Source organism: Oncorhynchus nerka, linkage group LG9a (genome assembly GCF_034236695.1).
Source record: "Oncorhynchus nerka isolate Pitt River linkage group LG9a, Oner_Uvic_2.0, whole genome shotgun sequence".
NCBI classification, from domain to species: Eukaryota; Metazoa; Chordata; class Actinopteri; order Salmoniformes; family Salmonidae; genus Oncorhynchus; species Oncorhynchus nerka.
The window spans coordinates 52,591,815-52,604,171 of NC_088404.1; the positions used below are offsets into that span (position 1 = coordinate 52,591,815).

Genomic DNA, 12,357 nt, shown 5'->3' on the forward strand with positions numbered 1-12,357 from the left:
ACCAAGCCAACCTAGAAATAAAGAAACTAGAATGCCCACCCTAGTCACACCCCGACCTAACCAAAATAGAGAATAAAGTATCTATAAGGTCAGGTGCGTGACAGTAACCCCCCCCCCCCAAAGGCGCAGACCCCGGACGCAAAACCTGACTCTATAGTGGAGGGTCCGGGTGGACATCTAGCCTCGATGGCGGCTCCGGTGCGGGACGTAGACCCCGCTCCGCTCGCGCATCTGCCTGCTTCGGTGGCGACTCTGGTGCGGGGATCGTCGCCTGAAGCTCCGGACCATGGATCGCTGCCAGAGGAACAGACCGTGGATCATTGCCGGGGACCGTAGATCGTTGCCGGAGGAAACAGGCCATGGATCGTCGCCGGAAGCTCCGGCCCGTAGATCGTCGCCGGAGTAACTGGACCGGGAACCCTCGCTGAAGGCTCTGGACTGGGAACCCTTGCAGGAGGCTCTGGACTAGGAACCCTCACTGGAGGCTCCGGACTGGGAACCCTCGCAGAAGGCTCCGGACTAGGAACCCTCGCAGGAGGCTCTGAACTGGGAACCCTCGCAGGAGGCTCTGGACTGGGAACCCTCACTGGAGGCTCTGGACCATGGATCATCACTGGAGGCTCCGGGCCATGGGTCATCACTGAAAGCCCTGGGCCATGGATCATCACTAGAGGCTTCGGGCCATGGATCATCACTGGAGGTTCCGGGCCATGGATCATCACTGGAGGCTCTGGGCCATGCATCATCACTGGAGGCTCCGGGCCATGGATAATCACTGAAGGCTGCTTCTTGGGCCTACGTCGTGGGCGCGAACCCCGGTGTCGTCGCCGTCCCTCCTTCACTGCTTCTGCCTGCTTCCATTGCAGGCTTTTGTCTCCTGCCATTATTTCGTCCCAAGTCCAGGATGTCCTCCACTCCTGGCTTTTAAATTATTATTATTTTTTTAAATTTCACCTTTATTTAACCAGGTAGGCTAGTTGAGAACAAGTTCTCATTTGCAACTGCGACCTGGCCAAGATAAAGCATAGCAGTGTGAACAGACAACACAGAGTTACACATGGAGTAAACAATTAACAAGTCAATAACACAGTAGAAAAAAAGGGGGGAGTCTATATACAATGTGTGCAAAAGGCATGAGGTAGGCGAATAATTACAATTTTGCAGATTAACACTGGAGTGATAAATGATCAGATGGTCATGTACAGGTAGAGATATTGGTGTGCAAAAGAGCAGAAAAGTAAATAAATAAAAACAGTATGGGGATGAGGTAGGTGAAAATGGGTGGGCTATTTACCAATAGACTATGTACAGCTGCAGCGATCGGTTAGCTGCTCAGATAGCTGATGTTTGAAGTTGGTGAGGGAGATAAAAGTCTCCAACTTCAGCGATTTTTGCAGTTCGTTCCAGTCACAGGCAGCAGCGTACTGGAATGAAATAGAGAATAAAGGATCTCTAAGGTCAGGGCGTGACAATACAATTGCGCATTAGTTGACGCATGCTCAGTATGGGTGAGCCTAGTATGTTGATATTTGTTGCTTACTGCATACATTTTTACTAAACTGTATGTTCTAAATAGTATGTAGTATGATTAGTACACAGTATAATATGTACACAAAAAAATGCAACATATTAAAAGTCCATGTAGCTTAAATATCTGTCACGCCCTGGTCGAAGTATTTTGTGTTTATCTTTATTTATTTGGTCAGGCCAGGGTGTGGCATGGGTTTTTGTATGTGGTGTGTAATTATGGGGGATTGTAGCTAGTGGGGTGTTCTAGAATAAGTCTATGGCTGTCTGAAGTGGTTCTCAATCAGAGGCAGGTGTTTATCGTTGTCTCTGATTGGGAACCATATTTAGGCAGCCATATTCTTTGGTTGTATTGTGGGTGATTGTCCTTAGTGTCCTTGTTCCTGTCTAGGTTAGGTTACACCAGTATAGGCTGTTTCGGTTTTCTTTACGTTTATTGGTTTTTGTAGTAATTGTATTTAGATTCGTGTTACGTTTGTTTATTAAAACATGGATCGTAATATACACGCTGCATTTTGGTCCGACTCTCCTTCATCATATGAAAACCGTGACAATATCCAAGTTGGCTGGACTTCAAATTGGGAAATTGTTGAGCTCACATAGAATTAAGCAAATCATTTTTGCTCAATTTGAGTTGAATTTGAAAAACAATCTTGAGTAAACTGAAGTTTGTCTTTGCAATTACAAACAGCTTAGTTAGCTCTCTTGTGTGATTAAGTTTGATGATGAGACCCGCAACGTAAAATACTGTGATGGCTTTAAATACATTTGTCTCATTAACATATTACCCAGTGTGCCTTTCTGCAAGTTGTATTTCACTTTATTTTAGACAATTTACTTGTCAGGGCCAGTTTTTCCCCGGTCATGTCATTTTATTAATGGGATTCCAGTAGTTAAATACATGTAATTACAGTTTATTTTCCCCAATGTTACTTTCCCGTATGAAATTAGACACACAACATAATTGTTTTTTAACCCTTTACTGCAGTGGGCTAAATCAGGGTCACACAGTGTTTCTTGGTCATCTTAAACAAATCTACTTTGACGCAAAAGTATACACCTCATACACATGGTTATTAAAAATAAGTATACCTGTACCATGTCAGATATAGAGTTGAAATGCATTCAATATTGTATTCATCCCAATATTGCACCTTTATATACAGCACAGAAGAATGAAGTACAGTGGCAAGAAGAAGTATGTGAACCCTTTGGCGTTACCTGGATTTCTGCATAAATTGATCATCAAATTTGATTTGATCTTGATCTAAGTCACAACAATAGACAAACATAGTGTGCTTAATAAACTAATAACACACAAATGATTGTATTTTTCTTGTCTATATTGAATACATCCTTTGAACATTCACAGTGTATGTTGGGAAAAGTATGTGAACTCCAAGGCTAATGACTTCTCCAAAAGTGAATTGGAGTCAGGAGTCAGCTAACCTGGAGTCCAGTCAATGAGACCAGATTGGAGATGTTGGATGGAGCTGCCTTGCCCTATTAAAAACGCTTCACCAAATTGGCGGACAGATGAAACTACAGTTGAGTTGTTTGGAAGGAACACACAACACTATGTGTGGAGAGAAAAAGGCACCGCACACCAACATCAAAACCTCATCCCAACTGTAAAGTATGGTGGAGGAAGCATCATTGTTTGGGGAAAAATGAATTCCCAAATTTATCAAGACATTTTGCAATTGAAGCTCAACAGAAGTTGGGTGATGCAGCAGGACAACGACCCAAAACACAGAAGTAAATCAACAACAGATTGGCTTCAACAGAAGAAAATACGCCTTCTGGAGTGGCCCAGTCAGTCCTGACCTCAACCCGATTGAGATGCTGTGGCATGACCTCGAGAGCAGTTCACACCAGACATCCCAAGAATATTGCTGAACTGAAACAGTTTTGTAAAGAGGAATGTTCCAAAATTCCTCATGACCGTTGTGCAGGTCTGATCCGCAACTACAGAAAACATTTGGTTGAGGTTATTGCTGCCAAAGGAGGGTCAACCAGTTATTAAATCCAAGGGTTCACATACTTTCCCCACCCTGCACTGTGAATGTTTACGCAGTGTGTTCAATAAAGACAGGAAAACGTATAATATTTTGCATGTTATTAGTTTAAGCAAACTGTGTTTGTCTATTGATGTGACCTAGATGAAGATCAGATCAAATTGTATGACCAATTTATGCAGAAATCCAGGTATTTCCAAAGGGTTCACATACCTTTTCTTGCCACTGTATTAACCATTGATTAATGTTGATTAATTATGAAACGATGAAAATATGAATAACATTCCACCCATGAGGCCACTAGGTCATTTGACTGCAGGAAAAGGGCTACATTACAACTTTGACTTCAAAGTCATCAATTCATACAGTGTCATAAACCTTGGGTGTTGTCATGAAAACCACATGAAATACAAACACATAGCGATCCAGGACAAATCTGAAAGGCTCCCTCTCCTCGAAATGGGGAAATCATTCAATTTGTTCTGTAGTAAGTTCCACTAGGATGGGTGAGCTGAACTAAGCTGGAAGAGGCCAGTCATGAAAGGTTACTGTGTCAACTCCAAACTCAAAAGGTTGTTTTTCAAGAGAGAACATTGTGGACTCATGATTCCCATGGCTGCTCGTGCTGCACACTGACATAGATGCAGGAATACTCATTCTCTCTCACGCACGCACGCACACACACACGCACGCACGCACGCACACACACACACACACACACACACACACACACACACACACACACACACACACACCCTCTCTCTTCCATCAGCAGTAGGGGCTGGGACCCCTGGACGGTCCATTTTGCAGTGATTTAGTGCCTGTGACATCGGCCCGGCTCACTCTTCAATAGCACTAAAAGGTTCATTCTGTCTAATGGGGTTCCTCTGCGACGCATGCAGGGAAATGCCCCCCCCCACTCTCCTCCTCTTACACACGCTCACTCTCTCTCTCTCTCTCTCTCTCTCTCACACACACACACACACACACACACACACACACACACACACACACTGTGTATACCAAACATTAGGAACGCCTTCCTAATATGTAGTTGCACCCCCCTCCCCCTTTTTGCCCTCAGAACAGCCTCAATTTGTTGGGGCATGGACTCCACAAGGTGTCGAAAGCGTTCCACAGGGATGCTGGCCCATGTTGACTCCAATGCTTCCCACAGTTGTGTAAAGTTGGCTAGATGTCCTTTTGGTGGTGGACCATTCTTGATACAAACGGGAAACTTTTAAGCGTGAACCCCAGCAGCATTGCAGGTCTTGACACAAACTGGTGCGCTTGGCACCTACTACCATATCCCGTTCAAAGGCACTTAAATATTTTGTCTAGCCCATTCACCCTCTGAATGGCACACATACACAATCCATTTCTCAATTGTCTCAAACCTTAAAATCCTTATTTAACCTGTCTCCTACCTTTCATCTACACTGATTGAAGTGGATTTAACAAGTGACATCAATAAGGATTCATAGATTTTACCCGGATTTACCTGGTCAGTCTATCTCACGGAAAGAGCAGGTGTCCTTAATGTTTTCTTTACTCAGTGTACACACACACACACGCTCATATGCACGTACGCATACACACTTGATGATGCTTTGCCCACTAATGAAAAGGAAGGGGAATTAGACGACGCCAACTGACAAACAGTTTTGTAATTGCTTTTGGTAAACAACTCTCGTTGTCATCACTGATTCTGCATTGATTCCCCGTTGTCCACTTAATTTGTCCACTGTAGAGGGATAATCAGGGATTTATCCATATTCAAGAGGGACTGGGGCAGAGATAATCATCATAAAGCATTAGCCATGTTATCATAATTCATACCAATGTTGTCTTTTGGCATGAGGGGTATAACATGTTACTTTAATAAAGCATATAGGAACCCTCTATAAACACTTCATAAGGGTACCTTCATTTAAAGTGTTACTGTGGATCATTTAGAAAGACTCGTGTTCATACACTTAACTGAGATGACATTAAAACCACTTATCAGATGATTCAAATCTAAAATCTTGGTTCTTATGACGTAAAATCCCATCATTCTGAGGAGTTGAAGCCGTTGCAGTGATTTGTATTCATGATGGGAAATAAATCCTCTTTTGTGCAACCACTCATATCATTGTGAACTTAGTTGAGTAGAACAATTTGAGTTTCAGGCTGAGACGGCGGAGTTGACTGGTGAGTAGCACCAACCCAGGAGTGGATGGGACTGCAGTATACCGTCGTTCCCAGTAGATGGCCCTGCCTACAAGTACTTTGCTGTGGGCTTATCGATTTGGCATTTGAAAAATAGCATGCATGTAACATTTTTGGAATCCTATAAAATATTTATTGCTGGGGATGGTTTCTGTGGCCATTCATTAGATTAGCTCCGGTTTAATGAATGACCTCAATGCAGATGTGGATATCAAATGGTCCAAATGACAGTGGATTTTGTGAATGGAGCACTTAGTGACAAAAGAATGACGTCATTGCAAAGCCATATCCCTTATTAGTGTGCCAGAAGTAAGGGCCATCGTCCCATTGGCTCGCAGGTGCATCTCATCGACGGGATTGGCCGACAGGAGATAATTAAACACCTACACAGTCAATGCACATATCTAAGTGGTGGATATATAGGCTTGTGCATCGGCACTGCATGCAACACAACCAAGAGTTGGTCTTCAAGTTGAGAGAAGTCAACTTAGGCGTTTCATATAAAGCTATATATATTTTTTTGCCCGTTGATTAACACGAAAGGTAAGTGGATACTTTAAAGCAGATTCACATGGTGGACGGACTGGTTTTGGATGGAAGGTTGACTTAATGGGTTGCGTCTTGGTGCTCCATTGTAACTCGTCAGATATGGAGAGTGTTGACCTGAGTTTTGGTGCAGTGTGATGTGATGGTGACGTTAACGGGATTGAAGTGTGGCCGTAGGGGTCACAACTCTCCTTCAGTGAGGGTCCGGTCTGCTCTGTGGTGGAGGCAGAACAGAAAAGAGGGAAAGAAAGATGGAGAGAGCGAGAAAGATATAGAGAAAATGTGCGTAAGCGCGAGTGAAAGACCAAATAGTGAGTTAGAGAGAGAAAAAGACAGAAAGAAACTGTGAGTAAGCTAGAAACAGAGCGAGAGAGAGAGGGATGGGTGAGTGGAGGCTGGAGGCTCTCTGAGAGGAGAGATGGAATGCCTGTGTGTGAGAGAGTGGTAGCAGCTCATTACACTAATGCACTGGTCACCCCCCCCCCCACCCTCGGGAGTTGGCACGCTGGATGGAGCCACTCTCCCCTCACAGCGGCTAGCTAATGCTACGTCCCATCAGTTCGCACTGAGCAACAGGCTTGGACCCCGTTCATGCCTAGACATGCCAAGGCTCAACTCAGAGAATGTCCTGTCCTGTACTGGGCATGGCGAGACGGAGGGATAGTTCGCTCCATGGAGAAGAGTGCAGGACTATCACGTGGATCAGTTTCCTTTTGGCTGTTTGGATGGAGGGTGTCATGGAGCGATAGAAGCATGGATGTGTAGCTTGAGAGATCAGTGGTACTGAGCTGAACTAGCACGGTAGAGCGGCGTCTGCCGTCTCAATACAGAGTTAGAAAGATCCATCAATGTAGTAGCTCACTTCACATTTAACGAAGGAATCCTTTAAAAACTATTTGTGTTACATTAGCCGTACAATGCTTAATCTCATTCTGGTAAATGTACACTGATCGTTATTGTGATGGCGACCTGCTTCTCTCTTGTTAAATGTAGATGTTAATGTAATTGTATCAAGTCTGTGGAGCTCATGGGACTGTCTCTTTGCTGTAGGGAACCATGGTTATGTTGAAGATTTCTGCTTTCCTTGTTGCTTATGCCCTGGTCATTTGCCAGATGTACAGCTCACAAGCAGCCCCCTCCAGGTGAGACAGACAGACTTGCTGACAGACAGACGGAAATTACGAAATTACACTCAACGCGCGCACACACGCACACACACACACACACACACACACACACACACACACACACACACACACACACACACACACACACACACACACCACCCTTGTTTAATATGACATGAGAATATGGATTGGAAGTACTACCAAATATACATTTATTATTTAATAATGAACATTTTGAGTGACATTTTGGGGGAAATTCATATTTTTTTTCTGTGATAAAAGGAATATATAATACATATATTTTCTTCTGTGAATTTAGACTACAGATTTTTTTTGTAATTTAGTCTACTGTTACAAATACATTAATTCATGTTCCTTAATCCAATATCACAGAAGGGCACTCCAGTTAAGTGTAAAAGGGCTGTAATAAAAAAAAACACAATAAAAAATAACAAGTAATTTAATTTAGAAGAGAAACATTTGATATATAAAAACATCCAAGCCACTCCCCGTTCTCATGAAGCCATTGATTTTGTCATAAATCTGAATTTGGTCACTAGTCGGCCCTTTTAATGTTTTCAATGTTGGCTAGGGTCCCTTCCAGTCTCACGTCATACCTTTTAGACTTAGTGACGCTCCGTGCATGTTATTATTTTTTATTTTTTTACTGCGGGTGATAACTTTAGTTTGTTTTTATGCGGATCTCTGTGCTTCACCCACCCTCTTCCTTGCTCCACTAGACCGGGCATAGAGTCCATGACAGACCGAGTCACCCTTACGGACTACGAGGCAAGGAGGTTACTCAACGCCATAGTCAAGGAGTTTGTGCAGATGACAGCGGAAGAGCTGGAGCAGCAAGAGAATGAAGGCAACGAAGGCAATAGGTACAGACAACTGCTTCTTCTTCCTTTCTGCATTCTTAACAATACCTGAGTTTGCCTCCTAGCTCAGGGCTACTACCAATTAAGGTATTGATGATGAATTAAACGTGATGGTCAGTATTTTACGGTAAGAGCTACTTTCACACGGAGTGGAAGTGCGCCAACCGTCCATTGACCAAACGCTTTAAGCTAAGAATGAACTCGCACAATTGTAACCACAATTTTGTTACCTGTCTGGAGATATGTCTTTTAGCCACCTTAGCAGTGTGTCCTGCTGGAGTTTATTGTAAGCCATACAGAGAGGTATGTGCTCAGAGAAATTGGTTCTCTCCATTTTAAGGAGGGATATCCAACCCAATCCCCCCCAACAATATCTCTATCTTAACCCTCCCGCATGGATGAGTTTGATTTATTCATTTATTTGAATGGACGAACGTTAACAGCCTGTTTGCCTGCTGAAGATATTATATTAGCTGGGGAATGCTTAACCTTGATGGATAACTGCATGCTCTCAGTAAATTGAGGCAGAAAGTGTCGCATGACAGCGGGAAGCTATACCCGTTCTGTTCTGCTTGGGTTGATATGAGAGGGTGGGTGTGACGACGTCAATGGAGTTGGGGCATGGGGGTTTGATATGTCAAAGTTCTTCCAGTGATTGGAAGGGAAGCATGATGTTTTGGAAATGTTCATTTCTTGCCTATGACAGCATGTCTGACAATGCATTTTGTAGGGGAAATGCATGAAGGAAAGGGGATGATACAGTACTAACATGAGCGAGAGAGCGATAGAGAGAGTGTGTGTGCGGGAGAGAGAGAAATCTGCATGTGTCCTGCTACTATGAGCCTGTTTTCTGCATGTTTATCTCTCCCCTCTGACAGCATGGAAAGGCCCATTACCAAGCGCTGCTCTAACCTCAGCACCTGCGTGCTGGGCAAACTGTCCCAGGACCTGCACAAATTACAAACGTTTCCCCGCACGGACGTGGGCGCGGGCACGCCTGGCAAGAAACGCAGCGCGCCCGAGAGCGAACGCTATGCAAGCTACGGGAAGACATTTGACAGCATCTAACCCTCCGCCCTCCTCCTATTCCCTCTCTTTTCATGATAACGTCCTCCTGGTTTTTGTTTGACAAGTCTCAGTTGCATGTGGATTTTTCCTGCTTGATTGACCTAAGAGCGAATCTCCCATTGCAACCCCCACTTCTTCATTTTTTGTATTCTTTTGACAATTCCTTTCCGTTTTCGGCAAAGAATGACATGTTGCATCTGTTCAGACAATCAACTCTTCTAAATTGCAATTATTCAAAAAAATGAATCAACATATATCGACTTTTTTTTCCAGTGTGTATATTCATATCATTTGATTGCATTTCAAATTCCCGATAACCCAAATTCCTAAGAGATAACCTAAGTAATATTCAACCAGAATAAATAGTTTCTTCATGCCTCACCATGTTTCTTGTTCAATAAACCTATTTTTCTACCAGGAAGGCTTTTACTTTTTATTCTTAAGAAATAGAATATTAGTCATTAAACAATTTGTTTTATGGACCTAGCTTTGGCTCTTCCAACAGCGGCATTTAATATTTTTTCATTGCAGGATAGAGTAAATCATAGTTATTATAGCATTTCCATTACCCTTGAACTATCTCTAGAACCTTCACCAAGTCTCAAGGTAAGAATTATGATCGACTGAACCATTCTAATGATCTAACAGTTTCAGAGACTATATTAATCCACGGTCTACTTGTATGTGTTTAGTTGTAATTGTTCTACTCCTGTTAATGACAATGACACTTTCGTTTTAATGGAGGTGTCGTAAAGCAGATGTTTTAATTACATTGAACCGTATTGCTTGATTAGATAAGGAAATAGTGTGTGTGTGTTTGATAGGCTGTGTGTTTCGGCGTGTGCCTGAGTATGTGTACATTTGTAAGTGTCTGGCATGAGTGCGAACACAAATGATTTTGTGCATCTGTGTACTGTATGTGTATGAGGTACTGTTAACCCTGTCTCCATTCCTGAAGCAGCGTTACAGCACAGAAGCGAGCCTGCAACACGGCCACCTGCGTGACTCATCGCCTGGCAGACTTCCTGAGCCGGTCGGGGGGCATGGGCAACAGTAACTTTGTCCCCACCAATGTGGGCTCCAAGGCTTTCGGCCGGCGGAGGAGAAACACCCAGATGTGAACATTCCGACAACCTTCAGGGATACGGTGAATACTCCTCCTCCTCGTATCTGTCCTTTCGGTCTCTGTTCTTTCAGCTATCTCTTATTTAAATTCTGTAGCTTTTTAATTCGTTAAATGCCTGACCTCACCATAGGCAAATAGTTTACTTGACTAAATTAAGATAGCATTTAAAAAATAAAAAAAGATTATACATTGAGAATTGATTTCCTGTGTTAATGAAAAATAATTGCTGGGTCTTATTTTTTGTTCAGAGGTGTACGATGTGTGACAGACAGAAGGCGCTGGGCTCTAAGTTGTTGACTTGTCCGTTCTCTCTTCCTCTCTCCCTTCCCTTTCAGAGGTTGATCCTTCTTAACGCGATGACATCAGAACATATCTGGGGGGGAAACAACAAAACAAACAAAGAGAAAAAACACACTGGCCCCTTCATCCACTCCACCACATCCACAGAAATAAACCCCTTCCGATATTAGGACTCCTCCTCTCAATACCATAATGTTATGAAACTTTAATTTAGCTTTTGGCAAACCAGAGAAAAAAAAGGGGGAGAATGACAGCAACCTCCATTATGTACATTGACAGCTGAATCCCCAAATCCCAAAGAAAATTTCCAGATTCCTTTTTTTTTTATTACATGAAATTCATTTAAAATGAATTGGAAAAAAGCACCAGTGCTTATTTATTATGATTTATTCTGTCTATAGAGCACATTTGTACCATGTGAGCCATTCTCCCCGTCACTCATCCCTCACTGTCCCCACCGGCACCTGTTTGCTGTGCCGTGCCCTGCAGGGATCGACATTAAAGATCAGCCTTCCCTAGGCTCCCTCACAACGGCTGTGTCTTGTGCCTTGATGTAAAACACTTTACATCACATGACTGTATAGTATGTATCAAGATTATAAGAAGACCATGAAGAGAAAGACACCGGAAAAAAATATATTCAAGAGATTAATATTGTAACAATTGTGAATTTCAGCAAGATTAAAATGTATTTTAGATACATTCGGGTTTGGGGTACTTGTGTTGTTCTTCAAGGTTTAACGAAGTATTTAGGCGAAGAGAGAAACGTTGTGTTGTTGATCTTTTTTTTCACCTTTACTGTACATGCGATGAGTAGCTTTCAGACCATGCCGATTTCTCCTGAACTCTCATGGACTCTCCTGAACTCGTGAATGCATTGGTCTCACTGTGTGACACACGTTGGGAATTCGACAGCACAGAAATCTGTCCAAACTAGTTCAGTCCAAACCACTCACACTGTTTTAAACATACTGTACACAACTTATGCAAATGGTCCTGTGACACATCCATTTCCATACAAAAGACAAACCTTTCATAGTAAATCCCAAAAATGGAAACCAATAATACTAGGTTGAAGATAACATGAACACATTCATATGAGTTTGAATAAGAAAATACAACTATAAAATAAGAGACAATTAGAAATGAATTGCTCAATAAAATCAGCAAAACCTTAAGCCAGTGTTCACTTGGTCTTGCTCAGTTTTTGAAAATGTGTTGCATTGTCTCCGTCAGACAATTCAAGTGTAAATTGTATGATAAATTGTTTTATCTTAAGAGGCACAACCCTCCTCCAACCAGCTGTTTCTCTGAGTCAATGAAGGCTTATAAGGAATCTATTACATTTCCATATTTCCATGATATCTATTTTTACATTTACCGCTTACTGGGCACACCACTTCATTTCAACATGGATATATTTGGTTGAGAAGTTGATCAAAAGTTAGTGATAACACATTGGAAATTCAACTATGTTTTCAACAATCTAAAAGCACAACCAAATTCCAATGGAAAAACAATGTCTGATTTTTGATTTAGTTGTCACACATGTC

The 12,357-nt window shown here is 42.5% G+C and overlaps 1 protein-coding gene across 3 annotated transcripts; it reads left to right on the top strand.

Moving 5' to 3' along the window:
* Positions 1-6,196: 6,196 nt before the first annotated feature.
* Positions 6,197-11,982, top strand: LOC115134507 (calcitonin gene-related peptide-like). Of its 3 annotated transcripts, none has more exons than XM_029668547.1 (5): positions 6,197-6,299; positions 7,353-7,444; positions 8,170-8,313; positions 10,337-10,525; positions 10,840-11,982. In XM_029668547.1, the coding sequence occupies exons 2-4, from the start codon at positions 7,359-7,361 to the stop codon at positions 10,497-10,499; spliced, it is 393 nt and encodes a 130-aa protein (XP_029524407.1). In that variant the 5' UTR covers positions 6,197-6,299; positions 7,353-7,358; the 3' UTR covers positions 10,500-10,525; positions 10,840-11,982. The 3 variants fall into 3 exon arrangements, with proteins under 3 accessions (XP_029524407.1, XP_029524406.1, XP_029524409.1); XM_029668549.2 differs by having other exon boundaries at positions 6,198-6,299; positions 10,340-10,525; XM_029668546.1 differs by lacking the exons at positions 10,337-10,525; positions 10,840-11,982 and adding an exon at positions 9,189-9,799.
* The last annotated feature ends 375 nt before the right edge of the window (positions 11,983-12,357 follow it).